At 36.0% G+C, this 22,266-nt stretch overlaps 3 protein-coding genes across 3 annotated transcripts; all 3 read left to right on the forward strand.

Moving 5' to 3' along the window:
- Positions 1-483: 483 nt before the first annotated feature.
- Positions 484-7,017, forward strand: LOC125861113 (protein ALTERED PHOSPHATE STARVATION RESPONSE 1-like). Its single transcript, XM_049541136.1, has 4 exons — positions 484-2,164; positions 2,417-2,619; positions 4,377-4,600; positions 5,698-7,017. The coding sequence occupies exons 1-4, from the start codon at positions 592-594 to the stop codon at positions 6,422-6,424; spliced, it is 2,727 nt and encodes a 908-aa protein (XP_049397093.1). The 5' UTR covers positions 484-591; the 3' UTR covers positions 6,425-7,017.
- Positions 7,018-9,827: 2,810 nt separating this feature from the next.
- LOC125861129 (nuclear intron maturase 1, mitochondrial) lies at positions 9,828-13,255 on the forward strand. The gene has a single exon (XM_049541137.1). It carries the CDS (start codon positions 9,840-9,842, stop codon positions 11,883-11,885), a length of 2,046 nt encoding a protein of 681 aa, XP_049397094.1. The 5' UTR covers positions 9,828-9,839; the 3' UTR covers positions 11,886-13,255.
- Positions 13,256-13,267: 12 nt separating this feature from the next.
- Positions 13,268-15,664, forward strand: LOC125861145 (uncharacterized). Its single transcript, XM_049541138.1, has one exon. It carries the CDS (start codon positions 14,757-14,759, stop codon positions 15,594-15,596), a length of 840 nt encoding a protein of 279 aa, XP_049397095.1. The 5' UTR covers positions 13,268-14,756; the 3' UTR covers positions 15,597-15,664.
- The last annotated feature ends 6,602 nt before the right edge of the window (positions 15,665-22,266 follow it).

Below are 22,266 nucleotides of genomic sequence, written 5' to 3' on the forward strand. Positions count from 1 at the left end.
ACACGCTTACACTTTTTCCTTAAAATCATAATTTTCACTCTTTTCAAATGCGTAATTTTTATTAGTACTATTCAACCATATAAGTACCACGAAATATTTGTTGCTGTTCACCCATATAAGTAACTAATAATAGGTTATTTTGTATACCAAAGCATACAATATAGAGGAAATGACGAGCTAGTTTTATCATTTAGTAGGGGTAGGTTAACAATTCAAATTGCATGTTAAATGGCATTTTTAATCAGCAAAAGTAAGAGTAGCAATAATGTATGTATTCATCTCTCCCTAATTTGTTGAAAAGGAAAAAGCAGAGTATATTGGGTCGTCGGAGCAGCCATTTTTCTCTTATCTTCCTATAAACAGACGAAATCTCAGCTGGCAAAGATTCCATCTTTGTCCCTCTAGGACTTGACTTGGTGGGTGGGTGAGTGAATAGTGATGCTTCTTTCTCTTTACCCTTCATTCGTTGATCTTGCTCTTGCTCCATCCCTCTCTGTTTCTCTCACTTTACCATCACCATGACTTCTTTATTTCCCTTTTTATTAATAATTGTTAATTAAATTAATTCCCCAATTCTAATTACTCCGAATTATGGGGTGCGCAACCTCTAAGCATGATGACTTGCCGGCGGTTGCTCTATGCCGTGAACGTTGCGCCTTTTTAGACCAAGCTATTCACCACCGTTACGCTTTTGCCGAAGCCCATGTAGCTTATCTTCACTCATTGAAATCCGTCGGCGCTTCTCTTCACCGGTTTTTCCAACATGATCTCGATCTTTCTACTTCATCATCTGATAGTCCTCTTTCTCCGCTTCTCAATCTCCCCGCTCATCGGAAAGGTCACCTTCCAGAACCTTCCTCTGCCCTTCCTCATCCAGTTAAAAAACCGGCTGCTCCCATTCACCACCCTCACGATTCTCACTCTAGTTCCGGTTCACACCTTCACTTCCACTCTGAATCCGACGAAGACGATGATTCCGGTTCCGAGTCTTTGCATCACCATACGGAAACCCCTACTCATGGTAATCAGTATGGTCAGTTCACTTATGCTGATCATGAAACCCTAGGGTTCGGAGCACCACCATATCAAGTTGGTGGGGCTGGGGGGTTCGGAGCACCATATCAAGTCGCTGGGGGTGGTGGATTCGGACCACCATATCAAGTCGCTGGTGGTGGTGGGTTCGGGACACCGTATCAAGTCGGCGAGACTGGTGGTGGGTTCGGAGCACCATATCAAGTTGGTGGTGGGTTCGGGGCACCATATCAAGTCGGTGGGGGTGGTGGTGGGTTCGGCGCACCATATCAAGTCGGTGGGGGTGGTGGAGGGTTTATGCATATGAATTTCATGAGGAAACAAACGACCCCCTCGGTGACCTATCATCAACGACCCATAAGTCCGGAGACTGTTCGAATGGGTGAAGCGTCTTCTTCCTATTATCCTTATCCCAATAGTAACAACCCTAATTCTTACAACAACTATCCGAATTATCCCAATTACGCTGGCGATTTTTTTTCCTCGTCGATTCAAAGGCCGTACGGTGTTTCATCTCCCCCGGCGCCGTCTGGAGCTGGACCTTCATCAGCGCCGTCAACTTCAAAACCACCTCCCCCGCCGCCCTCTCCACCGAGGAGCTCACCTTGGGATTTTCTGAACCCTTTTGAGACTTTTGAGAGTAATAATTACCCTACACCGTATACGCCAAGCCGAGACTCGAGAGAGGTTAGGGAAGAAGAAGGTATCCCTGATTTGGAAGACGAGGATTTTGAGCACGAGGTTGTTAAGGAAGTTCACGGACATCAGAAGTTTGTCGAAGGTGAAAGCGAAGGCCACGGAGGGAACCATTCAAAAGCAGTGGCAGAGGAGGAGAGAGAGAAGCAAAGTGATTCGGAGTCGCTATACCATGGGAGGCCAAGTGCGTCAATGGAAAATGAGCAGGTGGAGTTTGAGGTACACGTTGTGGATAAGAAAGTGGTAGATGAGGAAGGAAAGTCAGGGCATGGGGGAAATGTTACTGGGTTCAAAGCTCGTGCATTCAAGGACGACTCTGATGTTGTGAAAGAGATTCAGGTTCAGTTTGAGCTAGCTTCTGAATCTGGAAATGAGCTTGCTAAGATGCTGGAGGTTGGAAAGCTTCCCCACAATCGTAAGAACGCCACATATCAAGGTACTTAGTTGTGATCTCAAGTTTTGGTTTTTATGCCTTCCACATATCTAGGCACTTCATTATGATATCAAATTATGATTTTTTTTGTATTCATCATTATGCTCGAGAGCTTTGCAGATGAGGATACTGTTCTATTTGTGAATGAAGTCTAAGTCTTGCTGTTGCATAGTATACTGGACATGTTAGTAATTTGATTTTAAGGCTGTCTCAGTTGATTTTTAACTTCTATTTCTTGGGATTTCATGGGGACAGTGTCTTCCAAGATGTTGCATGCAATTTCACCTTCATTGTCCGTAGTGTCATCACAACCTTCTACGTCAAAGAGTGCTGCGATTCAGATTAATGATCCTGCTGCTTCAGATGTTGAAGGAGATGTTAGTTCAAGGTACAAGAACCTTTCTTCAACGTTAAACAAGCTGTACCTCTGGGAGAAGAAACTGTATCAGGAGGTTAAGGTATTATTTTGTATTGTAGGTTGTCTATTTTTTTTCACCTAGATACATACTTTGGACGACTTCTTCTTTTTGGAGGGCAGTAGTTTTTTATATCAGTAGCTCAAGTGATTGGAGGTTTCAAAATAGTTTCTTCCTCATCTGTGATTATTGTCTCAATACATCTCTTGGTGTGGCTCGCAAGTGGTAATCAAGTGGTTTAATTAGTTGTTGGCATTCAATTCATTTGAAGTTTTATGGACAATCTCAAAAAATCTGTCTGATAATTCAGATTTGCAAATGCAATACAATCTACTGTTATTTGCTAATTTTGAATCTTAACAAAAATGGTCTGTAAACATCTGTGGATAGTGTTGCTTGTATTTTGCTTGTATTTTCTCTTCCTGGGAACTTTTGTAGAAGACATTTCCTCTGCAGAGGATTTGAAGCTTATGGTTTCCCAAATAGGAGCATGTTTGGATTGACTTATTTTAAGTGCTTTTAAGCGAAAGTAACTTTATTAACACTTTTGTGGTGTTTGGGTAAAATAAGAAAGTGCTTTTAAGCACCTTTTTCAGGCCAAAAAGACAAAAATAAGCTAAAAGCCATAAGTTAGAAGTCCTAACTTATGAGTCAAAAGCTATAAGCCCATCCAAATAGGCTCTAGATCTGCATATCGGTTGATTCGATTCAATTTTATATGTTTTCGGTTATCGATAATCGAACCAATAAGATATCCATCATCGGTTAACTGGTTTGTAGTGCTCAAAGATTTGTTATCAGTTTAGACGATAATAAAATGTCTACTAGGTGTCAACCGTTCAGTTATCAATTAACTGATAAACTGGTATCAATAACCTATAACATTTTTATGGTTCAATTCATCGGTTAAACCAAAATTTGCACACTCCTATTTCTAGCAATTTCAAATTAACATACAATAGTTACTGAATAAAGTACTGGATGTTCAATATATATTTAAAAAGTAATAAACTGCGATATATCATGACAATAGTTAGAAAAATTAAGAGAGATTTTATTTTAATATAAGAGAAAAATAAAGAACGAGGAAGAAGAATGAAGGACTTGACAATGGCTAGGCAACAGCAAAATGGAAGAAACTAACAACAATATTTAGAACCCTAAGTTTTACTTACTTTTCATTTTCTCTTTAATTTCAAAATTAATTTGAAAAATTGAGTGATACTTTCAGCGAGTTCTAAATTTGGTTGTGATATCTTTTTAGTTTGGCCATTGTGGGCATTAAAAAGAAAAAAATAAAAATAAAATGAGGACGACTTTTTTTTCTTTTTTAAAAGAGTGAAATAAAATGTGACCAGCGGAATCGATCCCTGGTTCAAAACTGGGGAAAGATTCAGCTGGTTCCTCATTCTCCACTGAGCTAACAACAGAGCTTATGGCTGGGTTCCCTACTCCATTTTGTGTTATATTTAAAGGGTTTTACATTATAAATACTGGTTTCCGGGAACCCACATGGGAAACTATAGATCTACCCCTGCTCCTCTGTCCCCTTCGGTTTGTCATGGATAACCTTGCTTGTTAGTTTTGTTGGGCCTTAAAGAGTACTTTTTCTCTCTCTCCCTTTCTTGCAATTGGAATGTGAAAATGTCTCCTCCCCTTCGATCATGTCATCTCCATGAGACAAAGGTTGCTGTAGTGTGGTGGTGTAATTCACATTAATCTTAAACATATGCAAAACTAGTATTGACAGTGTTCCTGTGATATAATACTTTAATTTGCTTATTTTGGCTGTTTTGCAGTCTGAGGAGAAGATAAGGGTGCTTCATGAAAGGAAATCTGAAAAGCTGAAGAGATTAGATCAAAAGGGTGCTGAGGCTCACAAGGTTGACATGACAAGGCAATTGGTTAGAAGTCTCTCCACAAAAATTAGAATTGCAATTCAGGTTGTCGATAAGATCTCTGAGAAGATAAACAAGATGAGGGATGAAGAGTTATGGCCGCAACTGAATATACTTATTCAGGGGTATGTCTTTTTTCTGAGTCTCTTTTTTGATAACCTGTGTTTTTTCTGAATCTTCTGGATTAAATGGATACCTTATGTTTAATGATATATAAAAGAACTCTCTGTCTGGATTGGCTATCATTAGATTTCTGTAGATGCACTAGATGGAAAAGAAAAAGGATTGGTTTGCCACATTTTTATTACTGTTTCTGATTTGTAGTCCAAGGTTATTGTAATGACATCATTGTAAGCCTCCAAGCTACTGCACCATCTAAAGTCTTGTATATTGATCTCCCTGGATGTTTCAAGAAATTGATTTGGATTCAAATGCGATGTTCTTGTTTCGTGTATCATTCCTGTGGCCGACAACCTGTAGAGATTAAAGCTTTTATAACTTTCTTGTGATGAGTTTGTCAAGTACTTTTGTACTAAAGTGTTCTACCTCGATAACTGCTTAAAACTTTTTCATTAGCAATATGGTAATTGCATAAATCTGTTCTTTATGCAACATTCAAGTTGGCTTGTTTATTCCTAGTTTTGAGGGATTAGAGAATGTTTTGTAATCTGAGAAACATCCTTTTAATCCTAGTTTCTTTTGACACATACATGGTTCCAATTGGTATAGAAGATTAGGTTTCTTTCATTGAAATTTATGTATTTTTGTAGGTTTTCTACTCTTCGGTATACCACTTGTATAGGCGAGGTTTCTCGTGCTCCCAGCTTTATTGAACGTATTAGACTCACTTTTTTATTATTTTTAAAGTTGGCTTGTCTATTAGGATGTGGAAGCTATGACCTACATATTCAGCCTTTACAAACACACATTATACTGTATTATTAGAAAGTCAAGGGTGGATGAATGTATAGCTGCTTGTGAAATGTGAGACTCCTGAAGAGGATTCTTGCTTTTACTAAAAACTGTATGCAATATCTGGAGTTGTGAATGCATCAGTCAGTTACAGCTAGGCAATCTATTGTGGGATACTGGGATTTATCTTGATATAATGTCTATTCCTAGTACTGTCGGATTGTTAGAGATTTTTCAGCTGAACTTTTATCTCCTTTAGGCCAAAATAGTTATCTAATGCAACTTTCTCTTATGTGGATTCTCTATTTAGGTTAAGTAAAATGTGGAAAGGCATGCTTGAGTGTCATCGTAACCAATGCCAGGCTATTGGAGAAGCCAAAAGATTAGATGCCATTGCATCTCACAAACACTTGAGTGATGCTCATCTTGAAGCCACTCTGCAGCTTGAACATGAGCTTTTGAACTGGACTTTGAGATTCTCTTGCTGGGTGAATGCACAGAAGGGCTATGTGAGAGCACTAAACACCTGGCTCATGAAATGTCTTCTGTATGTCCCCGAGGAAACAGCTGATGGAAGAGTTCCCTTTTCTCCAGGCAGAATTGGTGCTCCCCCAATTTTTGTCATCTGTAATCAGTGGTCACAAACCATTGAAGGAGTTTCTGAGAAAGAGGTTGTTGACTGTATGCGAGATTTCGCATCAAATGTCCTTCAGCTCTGGGAGCGAGATAAACATGAAATGCGGCAAAGGATGATGGTGCACAAGGATATGGAGAGAAAAGTGAAAAACCTTGAGAGGGAGGATCAGAAGATACAAAAGGGGATTCATGCACTGGACAAAAGAATAGTACTCATTTCTGGGGATGAAAGTGGTCTCTCATTAAATAGGCATGCCGTTTACCAGAGTGACACAAGCAAAAATAGTAGCCTTCAGGTCGGTCTGAGACATATTTTTGAGGCCATGGAAAGGTTTACTGCCAAATCCTTGAAGGTGTATGAGGAACTTCTACAACGCATTGAAGAAGATGATCTGGCTTAAAGAGCATGAGAAATTGGTATAGCACTACCTTGAGAAGGTTATGTCTTCTGGGTGCCTGTTATTATGGTACTGTTGGAAGTTATTGAACAGAGGACAATGTGAAATGGAGCAACAGAAACCTTGTCTTTCTCTGCTCTTGCTGTAGCATCATCACAGCTTGATCAGTTTTAGTTTGGAAGTGGGGTTTATGGCAGAGGTAATTCCTGAAATAAGGGGATTAAATACCCTAGGATAGGCACCAATCCTCAAGTCACTAATGTGCTTACCAGAGGGGACCTGAGCTAGTGGAGATGTATATATATTATGAAATGCTATGACTACCTTGGCGCTAAATGGGAGTATTTATGGTTGGAGACATTATGACATGCTATGACTACCTTGGCGCTAAGTGTCATGGTGGTTGTTCGCCCCATTGGCACCATTGAGGCTTGAAGTGAACCCTACATGGTGGCCAGTCGGTCCCTGTGGCAAGTTTGGTAGCTACCGACGGACTAAGTTGAGCCAGACTGAGGACTCTGTGCTCCTGGAGCTGCTATTGGGTTTGATATTTTGAGAAAATGATTGTTAGAGATAGATATATGAGCTACGGCAGGCCATGTTTATGTACAGATGGACAGTACTCTTGTGATAATTGCAAATAAGCGAAGTAGGGGTGGCATCTCTAAACCATCTAAGGGAAAAAAAAGAAGCATGAAGAGTTGTTCGTTCATGGCTTATTGTACTTGGGCGTTTTTCAGTTGGATTGATGAGAAGAAGCTGTTTGGTGACGCAAGTCATTGATACTGCTGGTTGCCTGAGAACACAGAGATAATACTTGTAACTTGCAAGTAAGTTGTATTCAGATTGTTCTTTAAAATTCTGATAATGATCTGTATGTTAAATTTTGTGTATATAGGACTGGATATATATTTTTTTATGATAGATATAGTGCATTCTATCCGACGGTAGGACCCAGTAATAGTAATAACATTTTGCAATACTGTTCAAATTTATTGATTTGCCGATCCTGTCTTAAATTTATCAAAACCTCAAACATAACGTTGTGCAGGTGTTGCAAACTCTTCTTACTAGGATCACAATGTGCATGTAACAAACACGGTTATTTTGACTACTGTTAGATTAATCAGTATAAAAAGGCTAGCATTTAAATATGAATAAAATTTAACGATAGGTAATTAAGACAATATTTGAATTAAGTAGGTAGTTAGTTTAAAAACATAAGTAGTCAGACAATGGAGTCCAATCTTTTAAAATCATAGGGACTGGCGAGCATGACGAGTTGCCTTGCTGTCATGGTGGAGTTGTTAACCTGGGCTGGATGTAATAGTTGCAAAAATAACATGTGCCGTCCCGTCTACCTTCTCTTTTCTAACAAAGAACGAAATAGGCAATCACCAACTCCTCTTACTCCATGCAAAAAAAAAAAAAACGAAAAATATAATTGGCAAGACAGATTTTTGGCACGAAATGACATGAGCAACAAAAATCAGGTATTTTCGTAATTTTGGTGAAAAGTTAAGGACATTTGGGTAAATTCATTTATTTCGTGTATCTAAATTACCCTCAAAAGTAAAACTACTTTATTTTGCCAGGTGAAAATCGGGTCTCACTAAAAAGAAGAAGCTAAAAGGCTCCATTTCTTTATTATTTTTCTTCAATTCCATATCTTCTTCTTCTTTTCCGTTTCTTTTTGTAATTTTATTATTTTTCGTATTAATTAGTTTATTTGTCAAATGCTGAAATTTAATTATTTTTAGTAGAATTAGCCGTGGTTTAGTTTGGATAATTTTTTTATTAAATAAATTAATTTGATTTTTGAAATGTTGAAATTAAGTCAAATTAATTAAGTCGATTTTTTTATCACTTTAAATTTTTTATTTTTTTTTCTATTTGGTTTTGGTCGATAATTTGATTTTTCAAACATTGAAATTAAGTCAATTTTTTTATCACTTTAATTTTTTTATTTTTTTTTCTATTTGGTTTTGGTCGATTAGAATATATATGATAATGTAAGAAATTGTTCTAATTATATATAGGATCCTTCAAAAAATGTATACATTATCTAAGAATTTAATTATTTCTGCGAAATATGATAAATTCGTTCCAACGATTTTATTTTTTTTACAAAAATTTAAAAATTTAGTTGTGATATACTATGTCTTGATGATGCTTGATTTAAATAAAAATAATCAATTAAAAAGACATAAGTTATTTTGAACATGAAAATTCATTCTTGACATTCTTAAAATAAAAATATAAATTAAAATACGAAGTAAATGCAAATAACTTGATTATTATAAAGATAAATACATGAATAGAACAAAGATTTAAAAAAAAAATATATTTATAACATTTTTTTTAATTTTAAAAAAAATTATATATGATGAAAAAAGTTATATTAAAAAATCAATGTATAATCTTTTATAAACAAACACAAAACAAAATATCTAAATTCTCATATTTTGTATATATCATTCTATAAAATACGTACAGAAAAATAAAAGGTTCAAGAAATTAATACGCAAACTTTTACGATTTTTTTATTTGTAATTTCATTACCTTCAATTTCTTCCATTTCATTCAAAAATTAATTTGAAATTTTCTCGCCACATTCACTTTATTTTTTCTCTCAAATAAATAATACCGTAAAATATGCATATTAGACATTTTGGGCAAGTCTTAATAATTCTTTATAACTCTGACAAATGAAGTAACGTAGAGGAGGAAAAAAAAAAGTCGAAGGAATTTTTTTAAAAATGAATGAAAAAGAGTAAGAAGATGAAATAGTTAGGGTATGAGTCCCATTCGTATATTTGGCAGCCAACAAAAGCCTCATACAAGTGGTTTTCTTTTTGGAGGGAAATACAAGTGGTTTTGGAGGCAAAGGGACATTTTCGTCATTTACTCGTATCTTGACAATTCGTGCCAAAATTCTATTTTGCCAATTAGCTCTGCTCAAAAAAAAAAACATAACACGGAAAAAGTAAATGATGATACAAATTTAATTATTGTTATAAATAGTATAATCTTATCACTACATGAATGAGAGAGGGATTCTCACCCTACATACTTTTTCGAGGTAGGAAATGCAGTCTTTAAGAAACCCAAATTCAAAGCCATGATTTTACATAATAAATGGTTTAGAACATTAAAGGTGATTCTAGTTTAGGTTGATGAGAATTTACCCTCTTGGATTTGGTTCTTCTTCTACAGTATATAATAATTACACGAATATCTTTTAATTTTGGACGGAATTCACAAGTATTATGTATTATAGAAAAGAATTGTAAATAAAAATATGTGATCCAATGAATTAGTAATATAGTATGAAAAAATAGTGACCAACGAATTTATTTTGTAACTTGAGTGATAGTAGAGGCACTTGCCAAGGCCTTTTTTTTTTTTTATAGAAAAAATGGCAGTGAGAACAAAAATCAAACACCTCTCGTTCGCCAAAACCATCCGCCGCCTCCGGCATCAGCCCCGCCACTGCCTCCACAAAGAAGGTACTCATTCTCTTCTCAAGGAAGATCCGTTGGAAATCCTGTCTAATCTGTGGATCAAAACTTTCTCTCAACCCCAAAAGCCCTTCACTAACCTCACTGGCTTTCTCTCAAAACTCGATCTCTGGGTCCTCGCTTACCAACGCACATATGCTCATCTCACTGGTTCTTTCCCCCCTCGGAATGCTATCCAATCCCATGTTCTATCCGAGCTCTTATCCCTCCGGGATACAGTTACCCGTGGAAAATTCCTTTGGCATACAAAAATCCATCAATATATTCGTGGTCCTAATGAAAAACCCATTACTGAGCACCTTTCCAGGAGTCAGCTCCAATCTATACTCACATCCAAAACGCCGCCCTTTCAGGATGTTGTGGTACAACAAGCTTTACTTATGATATTTGAACCCATTTTTGAGCCTAGGTTTTCATCAAAGTCCCACGCTTTTCGCCCTGGAAGGAATCCCCATACTGTTATTAGGACGATTAGAAGTAATTTTGCTGGTTATTTGTGGTTTCTGAAAGGTGATATTAGTGAGGTTTTTGATAATGTTGATGTTGATGTCGTTATGGCTACTCTCGAAAAGGCTATCAAGGATAAGAAGGTGTTGAACTTAATAAAGTCGGGGTTGAAAGCTCATCGACGTGGAGAGGAGGGTGAAGAAGAAGAAGAAAAGGATAGCAGGAAGAGAAAGAAGGGGCGGACAAAAAAGAGGATTTTAAATGAGAATGAGCCCAAGCCAGACCCTTATTGGTTAAGGACATTCTTTGAGTTTGCTCCGCAGGAGGCTTCTAAGATACCCAATTATGGTGGTTGTGGAATTCTAAGTCCTTTGTTGGCTAATGTATGTCTTAATGAGCTTGATCATATGATGGAACAGAAAATAGTTGAGTTTTTTAGGCCGTGTGAGCGAGACACGATATGGAAATATTCTATGGATGATGGTTGTCATAATCCTGCTTGGCCTGAGTTTGTTCCTTCAAGTGGAAAAGAGAAGACGAGGAAGATGGATTTTATAAGGTTTGGGGGTCATTTCTTGGTTGGGATTCGAGGGCCTAGACAAGATGCCGTGGAAATGAGGAAAGAGATAATTGAATTTTGTGAGAGAATTTTTGGGGTCAGGTTGGACAATTCAAAAATAGAGATTGAGCATATTTCTAGGGGAATTCAGTTCCTGGATCATATTATTTGTCGTCGTGTTATTTATCCAACTCTACGTTACACAGCCAGTGGTGGTAATATAGTGAGTGAGAAAGGTGTAGGTACTTTGCTTTCAGTCTCTGCTAGCTTGCAACAATGTATCCACCAGTTTCGAAAGCTCAAGCTTGTGAAAGGTGATAGGGATCCAGAGCCACTGCCTTGCACACCTATGCTTTACTCTGGTCAAGCTCACACTAATTCTCAGATGAACAAATTCCTTGAGACAATGGCTGATTGGTTCAGATATGCAGATAATCGGAGAAAAGTTGTTGGCTTTTGTGCATATGTGGTTCGTAGCTCTCTGGCTAAGTTATATGCTGCCAGGTATAGGCTGAAATCTCGTGCCAAGGTTTATAAGATTGCCTCGCGTGATTTAAGCTGTCCATTGAGGGAGCACACCAACAATTCTGCACCTGAGTATTCAGATCTTTTGAGGATGGGACTTGTTGATGCTATTGAAGGTGTTCGGTTTTCCCACATGTCCTCAATCCCGTCATGTGATTACACTCCATTTCCAAGGAATTGGGTCCCTGATCATGAGAAGGTGTTGCATGAGTATATCAACTTACAGGACCCCAAGTTTTTCTACCAGCTGCAAAAGTCAGTTAAACAGCATGGTATGTGTTTTCCTCAAGATGAGATATCTCATATTGTGTGGCAGTATAAGACTCTTGGGATGCGAAGCTTGTCGCAGAGGTTATGTGATGACAAGGGGATGGAAAATGCTTATGAGAAAGTAATGGTGGCATCATCATGAACGTGGCATGAAATGTGAAAGTTTATCAACATATATTGCTATTGATGGTGCCAACTGACTTCTTATTTTTCTGAAGCTAGATGATCAATGTCTATCTTGATGGATGATATTAAAGTTGGAAGTTGATCTTATTTAACAATCTTGGTAAGCAGATTAAGCTCGATTACAGTGAACATATTCCTTTATAAAGCTTTTTCAGTAAAGAACTAAAGATTGAATTTGTCAGTACAGATTTATGAGACCATTTTTAGTACGTCTTTTTGTAAAATTCTCTTCTTATGGTTGAGATCTGTGAGGAATAACTGCTCCCATAAGCATCTATAATTTGGATGAGTTTCTGAAAGGAATAAATTACTGACACCAACATATGTGCTTTTAGCTTTAGACTAAAACACTCGCCATCTCCATGCCCCCTACCGACTAAAACACTCGCCATCTCCACGCCCCCTACCGCAAGAATAATAGCCTTGTTTTAATTGCATATATAAGTTGGATGAGTTCTCTCAGAAAGTTACATTCTTAACACTTCAGAGATCTTTTAGCTTCTTCCTTAAACCCTAACCTGCACATATATTCCCCATGGAAACTGTGATCTGCTGCAATGGGATGAAGCAGAGCATATCACTCCAAAGCTGAACTGAAGTTATGGCTACGACATGATAGCTCATAAGTTCTGCTGAAATAAATGTAGGAAACAAAAATAAAAGTTGCATTCCTGGTTTTTTGCTGCAGCAGAAAAAATGTTCATCTTCAGCTCCATATACCCATATATAGTAAACAGAGAGCTTGAGGACTGCCTGCATATTTTCTGAAGACGGATGAATTGTAAGCTGTGTGAATGCTTCCACAAACAATGGCTCCTCGCTCTTACTTGGGCATTTTTCAGTTGGATTGAGATTACACTAGTGGAACATGAGAAGAGGCTGTTCGGTGATGCAAGTCATTGAAACTGTTGATTGCCTGGGAAAAGACCTGCCTGAGAAGAGATATAATATTCGTAAGTTAGTTGTATTCAGATTGTTGTACATGGCCTTGTTCTTTAAATTCTGATAATAATCTGTATCTTAATTATGTGTATATAGGACTGGATAGATGACCCAAATACATTTTTATGATAAATATATGGTGCATTCTATCCGACATGGGACCAGTAATAACAATATCAGTTCAGTATAATATTTTGCAATGTTCAAGTTTGTTGATTGCGTCATTATACATCCCATCTGCCTATTCTATCTTAAATTTATCAAAACCCATCTGTCAGATACACACTTTCACAAATAACGTTGCAGATTAGTGAAGTATTGAGGTGAAGTGATTAGTCAGGACATGGCGCAACTTTGTCTCACCGAGGATATGACCTTGACAGGAGGGTGGAGGATTAGTATATAGTTGAGTGCTTTGTTTTCCCATTTCTAGAGTACTAGTATTAGCCTTGTATTTTCGTATTCTTAGATTACTACTTCTGTTTCTATTTGTTGATTCTTTAGCCTTGATTATTGTATTTTAGTGTTGCTCTTCCTGCTTGTTACTGCTATACTCTTTTTCATCTGTTTTGAGCCAAGGGTCTATAGGAAACAACCTCTCTTCTTTTTATGGTAGGAAGATGGGCATGAGCCTGATGATTCATTTGGTCTCATCCCATTTTAGTTAATTGTAATCTTGTAGAACCAAGAGTAAACCTTAAGGGAAACTGGTATGACCATCATTTTCCATATCCAAAATACCAACTTGTATACCATCATTAACATCAATGCATGCTAATGAATCTATAGCAACTACTCGTTACTTTTATACATTCTATATTTTTATATATTGACTAAAAATAAAAAACTTTTTAATGCGCGAGACTTTTTTATAAATGGAAAATGGTCAGATTTGTCTTTAAACCATACAAAATGGACTAAATTTGCCCTCTTCTAATCCTCAGCACCTCCAACAGCCACTGCTCCATCACCCGAGCTCTAGCTTATCACTCTTTATGTTTAAAAATATTGATCTGTACGTGTCCTTTTTTCATCAAATAACTTGGCAAAATAAACGGATCTTGACACCTTTAGAGACAATTGGAATCTTGGCAACTATAATATCACTAAATTACACGTGTGATTTAGAATTACATGTATTGTCAATCCTCATTACATTAGTTTGTTGATCCTCTATGGGAGGCAAATTAGGATTACATGTACATTTAATTTCTACATTTCACGTCGTCTCAAAAGATGGGATGAGTTTTCACGAGAAAATTAATAGACATGTTGAGAAGATGCAACAATGGATAAAAAAGAATATAACTGTAGTAGCATCTAAGAAATTTAAAATTTTGATGTCTGTAAAAAAATTTGGCGTCGACAACGGAGCTAGGGGCCGTCTGATTTAGATTAAAGGCCTAAAATTCTTCTTCCAGGAGCTTAGTGTTGTAGTTGATTTTTGAGATTTGATCAACTACAATTGTTTTGCTGGTTAGGCCTTGTTTCCCACATACTAATCTTCAGCTTATCTAGCAGAACAACTGGCAGTTGTCAAGATTCTTGTTGTCTCTAGGAGTTATCAAGGGATACCTAGCACACAAACATCGCCTAAGTGGTAGCTTGATATAACTATATCATCCATGTGCTGGAAAATAGTGTGTCATTGCATTAAGATAGGCTTTTCTTGGCTTGAAGAGGCAGAGGAGTTGTCAATTTTCTTTATTGGTAGGAGGAGGCATGCCACAAACATCGCCTAGAATAACTAAGTTGCCTGTTAGATCTAGATCCAACTCAGGTCCCTATTCTCTACTTCTATATATATATGAAACAAAAGCCAGAAAAAAAGTAGTACAACTTGAAAACATAGAATTGGACCTTTCAATTCAACAAGAAAAAACAAATGGCTCCTTCCTCACCTTTGAGATCAAAAACCACCCTAAAGCATGCTCGTTCTAGCAGCTTTCCCTCTACATCTCACCCTATTGTATCTCAATTCGATGAGCAACTGTCTAGACTTACATCTTCTTCAGAGGCTACTTCTTCCTCCCTTTCATCCTTCACTTGTAGATTTGGTGATCTTGAAAACTTATTGGATTACACGGAAGATTTGCTTCAACTACCACATGTTCAACAAGCCATTTCACTGAACATTGATGAATTATTAGAGGGGTACCTCAAGGTATTAGACATTTGTTCCACCATCAAAGATCTTTTGTCGAATGAAAAACAAAACATACAAGACCTTCTTTCAGCTCTTCGTAGAAGACGGAATATGGATGACATTTCTGGCTATCTAACCTCTAGAAGAAAGTCCAAGAAGATGATCCAAAAACTTGTTAAAAATTTGAAGAGCATGATGAAGGAAAATAACTTGGCATCAAAAAAGCCTGAAATATCGGCTATTGTTGGAGAATTGCAGGATGTCCAGTTAGTCACTCTAGGACTATTTAAGGGCTTGTTGTCCTATGTCAATGGAACAGGATCTCAATCAAGTAGTTGGTCCTTGTTGTCCAAGATTATGCTCTCAAAAAGTGAGGAAGTAGAAGCCAATGAATTTGACAATGTTGATGCTGCTTTGTGCTCACTTCTCAGTCACAACAAGACCAGCAAATATGAAGAATTGACGAGTCAGTTGCGAGAGATGGAGGTAACCATTGAGGTTGTTGAAGAAGGGCTTGAATGCTTTTTCAGGCGTTTAATCAAAACCCGAGTGTCCCTCCTCAATGTTTTGAATCACTAGCAAGTCAAGAATGGATGTTGCCTATCCAAAAGTTTTGTACTACAGTAACACATGTACATTTTATTATTATTATAATAATATACATCAAAATGAAATACAAGATCAACTTCATTTTTTTGCTGCTACAAATATCTCTCTTATTGAATACAATGTCAAGTTCTGTCTCTGCTACTGCAACAGTCTATCCCATTTCTTGGATAAATATATTTAGATGTTGATTAAATTGGAAATCTATTGTACTCAGTTAAAATTAATCTGCCTTGGCTAGTTTTACCATAGGCTTTTCAACATAATTGGTTTGTACATTAAAAATGGTAGACCAATCTGAGACTGTCATTTCATGTGTAGAGAGTTGACAAGATTCTTTCTGTTGCAAACTTTTCGACAATGTTCAGTCAGATGCCTTTCTATTTAATTAGCAGTTCAAATTGAGTTGTGTTTCTGGATTTTTGATCAAAATCTTTGCGGAGTATACGGATCTATAGATGACATAGCTGAAACATCGCCTAAGTGATAGTTTCACACAAATCACTTGTCATCATGTGCGCACGGTTGCTTCCATTATTTGTATGAAACTAAATAAAGTGCACGGGTGCCATTTGTGCGTGTAGTTGTCAAGATTCTTTTTGTCTCTACCAATAAGATGGCAAGACTAATATTTTGTGCAAGTTTGCATTGACAAATAAGCAAGATTATGTTGTTTATCTTTTTGTGGAGGCATTTAGTTGACAAGATCCATGAAAATTGGCAACAATGATTTAAAAATAATACTCATGTTTGTGTCAGTATCTGGTGGCAGCTGGGGACAGAGCACAAACATCATCTAATTGGTAGTTCCATCCACATCAGAGTCATGTTACGCTAATTGAATCAAGTGGCTTTTATGAATTCAGAGTTGTCAATATTGTTTTTGTCTTGAACAATAAGATCACTCATAAAGATAAGAGTTCATAAACACCCAACTTGCTAACATGCCATAGACATCGCCTAGAAAAGCTAGTTGGTTGTTAGATCTAGATCAAAGTTAAGTCCTTTTATATATTTCAAACAAGAGCAAGAGGAAGGAGCACATTGGACCTTCCAGTATGGAAAAAAAAACAAATGGCCCCTTCACCTTTGAGACCAAAAACCATCCTGAAGCATGCTCGTTGTAGCAGCTTTCCCTCTTCATCTCACCCAATCGTGTCTCAATTCAATGAACACTTGTCTAGAGTAAAATCATCTTCTGAGGCTACCTCTTCCACCCTTTCGACAGATTTGGTGATCTTGAAAACTTATTAGATTACACGGAAGATGTGATTCAACTACCACACATTCAACAAGCCATTTCACAAGATAAATTGGATGAATTATTAGAGGGGTACCTCAAGCTGTTGGACGTTTGTGCCATCATCAAAGATCTCTTGTCGAATGAAAAACAAAACAAACAAGGCCTTCTTTCAGCTCTTGGTAGAAGGAGGAACATGAACATGGATGACATCTCTATCTACCAAACTTCTAGAAAGTAGTCCAAGAAGATGATCCAAAAGTTGCTTAAAGACTTGAAGAGTAGGATGAAGGAAAATGTCGAGAAGTTACCTTAAACATTGGCAGTTGAAGGTTGAAGGAGGTTCAGTTAGTCACTCTAGGCCTATTTAAGTCCTTGTTGTCATATGTCAACGGAAACGGATCTCAATCAAGTAATTGGTCATTGTTGTCCAAGAAAAATGAGGAAGTAGAATCATCCAATGTTAATGCTGCTTTGTGGTCTAAGACTGGTAAATATGACGAATTGCAGAATCAGTTGTTGAATGTTTTTTCAGGCGTTTAATCAAAACCCGAGTGTCCCTCCTCAATGTTTCGAATCTTCACTAGCTAGTCAAGAATAGATGTTACAGTTCAAAAGGGCTATTCAACAGTTTTGTACCACACTAATACTTGTAAATTCATATAAACCAATACTCCACAAAAATCAACTTCACTTTTTTTGCAGCTACAAATGTCTCAACTTGTGTTTTTTTTCTACTACGGAGATCAAAATGAATTAGATTGCAAAATAAAAATTTGGAACGCAGCAGCATATCTTTTGGTTATGCAATCAATTCATTGTCTAGTGATCAGAATCACTTGCCTTTTGTGTAGAAATTGATTTATAATGTGAATCAAAGAGTATTTTTCTTATTTCCTCAAGTAAGAATTGTTATCTCCTGTATTCAAATTAACAAACAAGAAATAATAAAAGATGAAAAGAAAAAACAAAGAACTATCCGAGTCCACAGAACCCACTGTGTATCCTTAAGAAATTTAATTCACTCAAGTACTCGAAGTTGCACATTAATTCCTTCCAAGATAAAACAGATTAACCATTAAAGAAGTAGCGGTACCTCAAACTTCAATATTTTCAACGAACTCAAAATGACAACAACGAATCACACACAGACACGATAGATCGATTTTGTTTTGTAAGAAATGTATGCAAGAGAAGGGAAGAATTTGATGCAGAAAAATGAGAGAAATCCTCTCTATTTATAGCCAACAAAGGGTAAAAGTCACAACTCTTTGGAAAGAAGACAATCTTTCAGAAAGGTCACAACACTTTGGAAAAGACACAATCTTTCAAACGGTCACAACCCTTTAGAACACAACCTTTCATAAAGATCACAACCCTTTAGAACACAACCTTTCATAAAGGTCACAACCCTTCGGCATAGTCACAACCCTTTAGAACACAACCTTTCATAAAGGTCACAACCCTTCGGCATAGTCACAACCCTTTAGGAGAGTCATAACCCTTCATTTCGTGTTCACACCTTTAAAACCCAACAATCCCCCACATGAATAGGGAATGACTATTGTTAAAATATATGCATGAAAAACTGTGTGATTCGTAAGTAAGGATTAATTGCATCTGGATAAGTGGGTTTCCCTTTGAACTTTCCATAGTGAACATATATTAGATATACTCGGTCAATCGGTAGATTTGATATCTTTGAACCGTCGAGCTTTGGTGTATACCTAGACAATATAAGTCACACAATCAACTCCTTGAACTATTTTTGGTTCTCATTGTTTTGTTCGTTTCAGCCATGAACACGTCTTGATTTATAAGTGCGTAGAGAATTGGCCTTACCAGATTCTCCTTGAAGCGGCTTACACTTCACACTTACATAAGTGATTTCTAAATGTGTTATCCCATAGATACACTATTTGATATACCTTGTATCAAACTTAGAAACCATTAAAAGGTCCTAATGCCTTAATCTTTATTACTGAACATTATCTTATCATGAGAATGGACCATAAAAAAATATTTTGACAATGTTGAATCGTCATCAATGACTTTGTTTGATTTCCTTGAACCTAGATCTTAGGATCTCCAGTCTTCTAGGTAGAGTTACCGCCACAATGACTTGTCCTCGGCCATAGTCCAATTCCCTTTGATAATCTATCAACTTTCTCTCTAGTTAGGCCTTTTGTAAGTGAATCTGACACATTATCATTTGACTTAACATAGTCAATTATGAGAATTTCACTAGAGAATAGTTCCCTAACGATATTATGTCTATGTCATATATGACGAGACTTTCTATTATACATCATGATCCATGCCCTATCTATTGCAAATTAACTCTCACAATGTATGCATACTGGAGCTAAATGTTTAGGCCAAAAATCTTTCAAGAAATTTCGGAGTCATTCAACTTCTTCACCGGCCTTATCTAGAATTATAAACTCAAATTTCATAGTAGAGTGAGCGATATATTTCTGTTTGGAAGATTTTCAAGAGACTGTTCTTCCACCAAGAGTAAATACATATCCACTCGTGGCTTTTACTTCATTTGACCTAGTGGTTCTATTTGCATCACTATATTCTTCCAATACTATTGAATATTAGTTATAATGTAAACAAATAGTTTTTAAGCATGTTTCAAATACTCCAAAACTTTTTCTTTCATTGTCATCCAATGAGTTTGATTGAGATTACTCGTGAACCGACTCAGTTTACTAATAGCACATGCTATATCTGATCGCGTACACTTCATGATATATATATATATCATACTTCTCAATACTCTAGCATAATCCAATTGTGAGTCGATTTTGCCTTCATTCTTTTAAAGTACAAAACTCACATTTATTGGAGTCTTGACAATATTGAAATCCAAATACTTGAACTTGTCAAGTACCTTTTCAATCACATCAATAACTTAAATGTATTTCATGTTGAAGTTACTTCTAGTATATGCTTAGTATCATTTATGTCAGAAATGTCTCTTTTGATGATCAACATGTCATCAACATAAATACAAATAACGACCCTCTGATTTGGAGTGTCTTTAATGTAAAGACATTTATCACATTCATTAATCTTGAATTCATTTGCCAACATAGTTTGGTCAAACTTCGCATGTCATTATTTGGGCGCTTGTTTTTAGTCCACAAAGTGACTTAACAAGTTTACAGACTTTCTATTTTTTACCAAGAACCACAAAGCCCTCAGGTTGTTCCATGTAAATTTTTTCCTCCAATTCTTTATTATTATTTTTTAAAAAAATGTTTTTACATCCATTTTGACGAATTTGAAGGCCATATACCGCAACTAGCACAATTAACATCTGAATAGATGTCATCCTAGTTAGTGGCTATTATGCGTCAAAATAATTAATGCTTTCTTATTGTCTAAATCATATGACAACAAGTTTTGCTTTGTATTTGTCAATAGTTCCATCAACTTTCTTTTCCTTTTGTAGATCCACTTTGAACCCAAAATTTCCTAAAGGAAGATCAACCAACTCTCAAGTATGGTTGCTCAAGATTGAATCTATCTTACTATAGACAGCCTCTTTCAAAAAGGGATGAGTCCATAAAAAACATAACTTTTTCGAATATATGAGACTCATTTTTCAAGAAGAAATGTTATAAAATCAAACCCAAAGAAAGTAATTTGTCCATTGACATTTACTACGCCTCTGGATCTCTTTATTAAGTACATTATCATTTGGTTCGTTACAATATCGTTTAGACCCTTCACTTGACTATCCAACGGTTTGGACTTATGAACCATAAGCTGACATGATTTATAATTTGTAGCATATCCAATGAACATACAATTCACAGTCTTAGGTCCTATTTTGATCCGTTTGAGAATTGTTCCCTCATTTCCATTTCTCATATGGAATAGACTGTATTGGAAATTGTTAGATCACTATCTTTCAAGAGTTATTGCTTGGATATACTTTAAGGGGTGACAAGCAATTCTCTATCAGGATACAACAAAGCTTCAACAAACAAAACTTTTTGTTGCTCTCTTTCTTAACAAACACAAGTATTTTTTTTATTTGTTGCTCCCTTTATTAACAAACAAAACTTTTTGTTTCTCTCTTTCTGAACATACAAGCTTTTTGTTGTTCTCTTTTGTTATAATGATAGCACTCCCACAAATTTTGTGGTAAACCTGAACTTATAAGTAGGACATTCAACATTTCCTTTAAAGTTCGATTTTTTCCCGTCAACAATTTCATTAGATTGATGTGAGTATGTGCAGTAATTTGATGGATGATTCCATTTTTCAAATATATTTCTGCAAAAGAAGATTTATACTCTCCACATCTACCACTTCTAATCATGACAATCTTTTTATCCAACTGATTTTCAACTTCATTTTTATATTGCCTATACCTTTCTATTGTTTCATCCTTACAATTCAACAAATAAACATAACACTATCTAGTGCAATTGTCAATAAAATTTATGAAACACTTTTTCCCACCAAGAGATGGTGTTGATTTCTTATCACAAATGTCAGTGTAAATCAATTTTAAAGGATTAAAATTCCTTTCAACAAATTTATAAGTATGCTTAACATACTTAGATTCAACACATACTTGACATTTTGATCTATTGCAATAGAAGTTAGGCAAAAATTCTAAGTTGATAAGTTTTTGCAAGGTTTTGTAATTGACATGTCCTAAGCATTCAAGTCACAAACAATTTGATTAAAGCAAGTAAGAACAAACATAAATAATTAGTTTGAAAAGACCTTCCATGAGGTAACTTTTTCCTACAAATATTTTGTTCTTTACTTTTATAACTTTGTCAAATACATATATTGTTTTAGAGTCAACACCTTGCCAGATGTCCTTTGCAGAAGGACCTTTCCATAACATTCAATTTGTTATAGAATTACCTATGATCATAGTCTCTTCGGTCCAATAAGGGCAATATGACCCTAATGTTTGTTTTACAACACAAACATAACATATCACTTTTCACCAATGTTCATGTCTATACAAATAGACACATCTTTTCATGAAAAATCACAATATTTTAAGTGACACTTTTTTATCAAAGAATACAATTATTTTGAACGAGTAATATTATTTTGTGGTTTTATACTAGTCATATCATATACTAGTAAAGAGAGACTCAACGACCACAATATCAAATATACTCCAAGAATTTTGTGGGTCTAACATAATACAAGAATGTCATTAAATTTCATATCTTGTACTTTCAAATTAAATTAGGTAGTAAGTCTAATTTTGTCTTTATCACAAGTAAAGAACCCCCACATTTTAAATATGTTCTCAAATATATTTTTCAAGTATTTGAAATTATTTTCCACATATTTTTTTCCATGCTTTCAAATTGTATACCATCAATACACATTGGCAACACGAAGCCTTTTTTT

Source organism: Solanum stenotomum, chromosome 1, assembly GCF_019186545.1.
Source record: "Solanum stenotomum isolate F172 chromosome 1, ASM1918654v1, whole genome shotgun sequence".
NCBI lineage: Eukaryota > Viridiplantae > Streptophyta > Magnoliopsida > Solanales > Solanaceae > Solanum > Solanum stenotomum.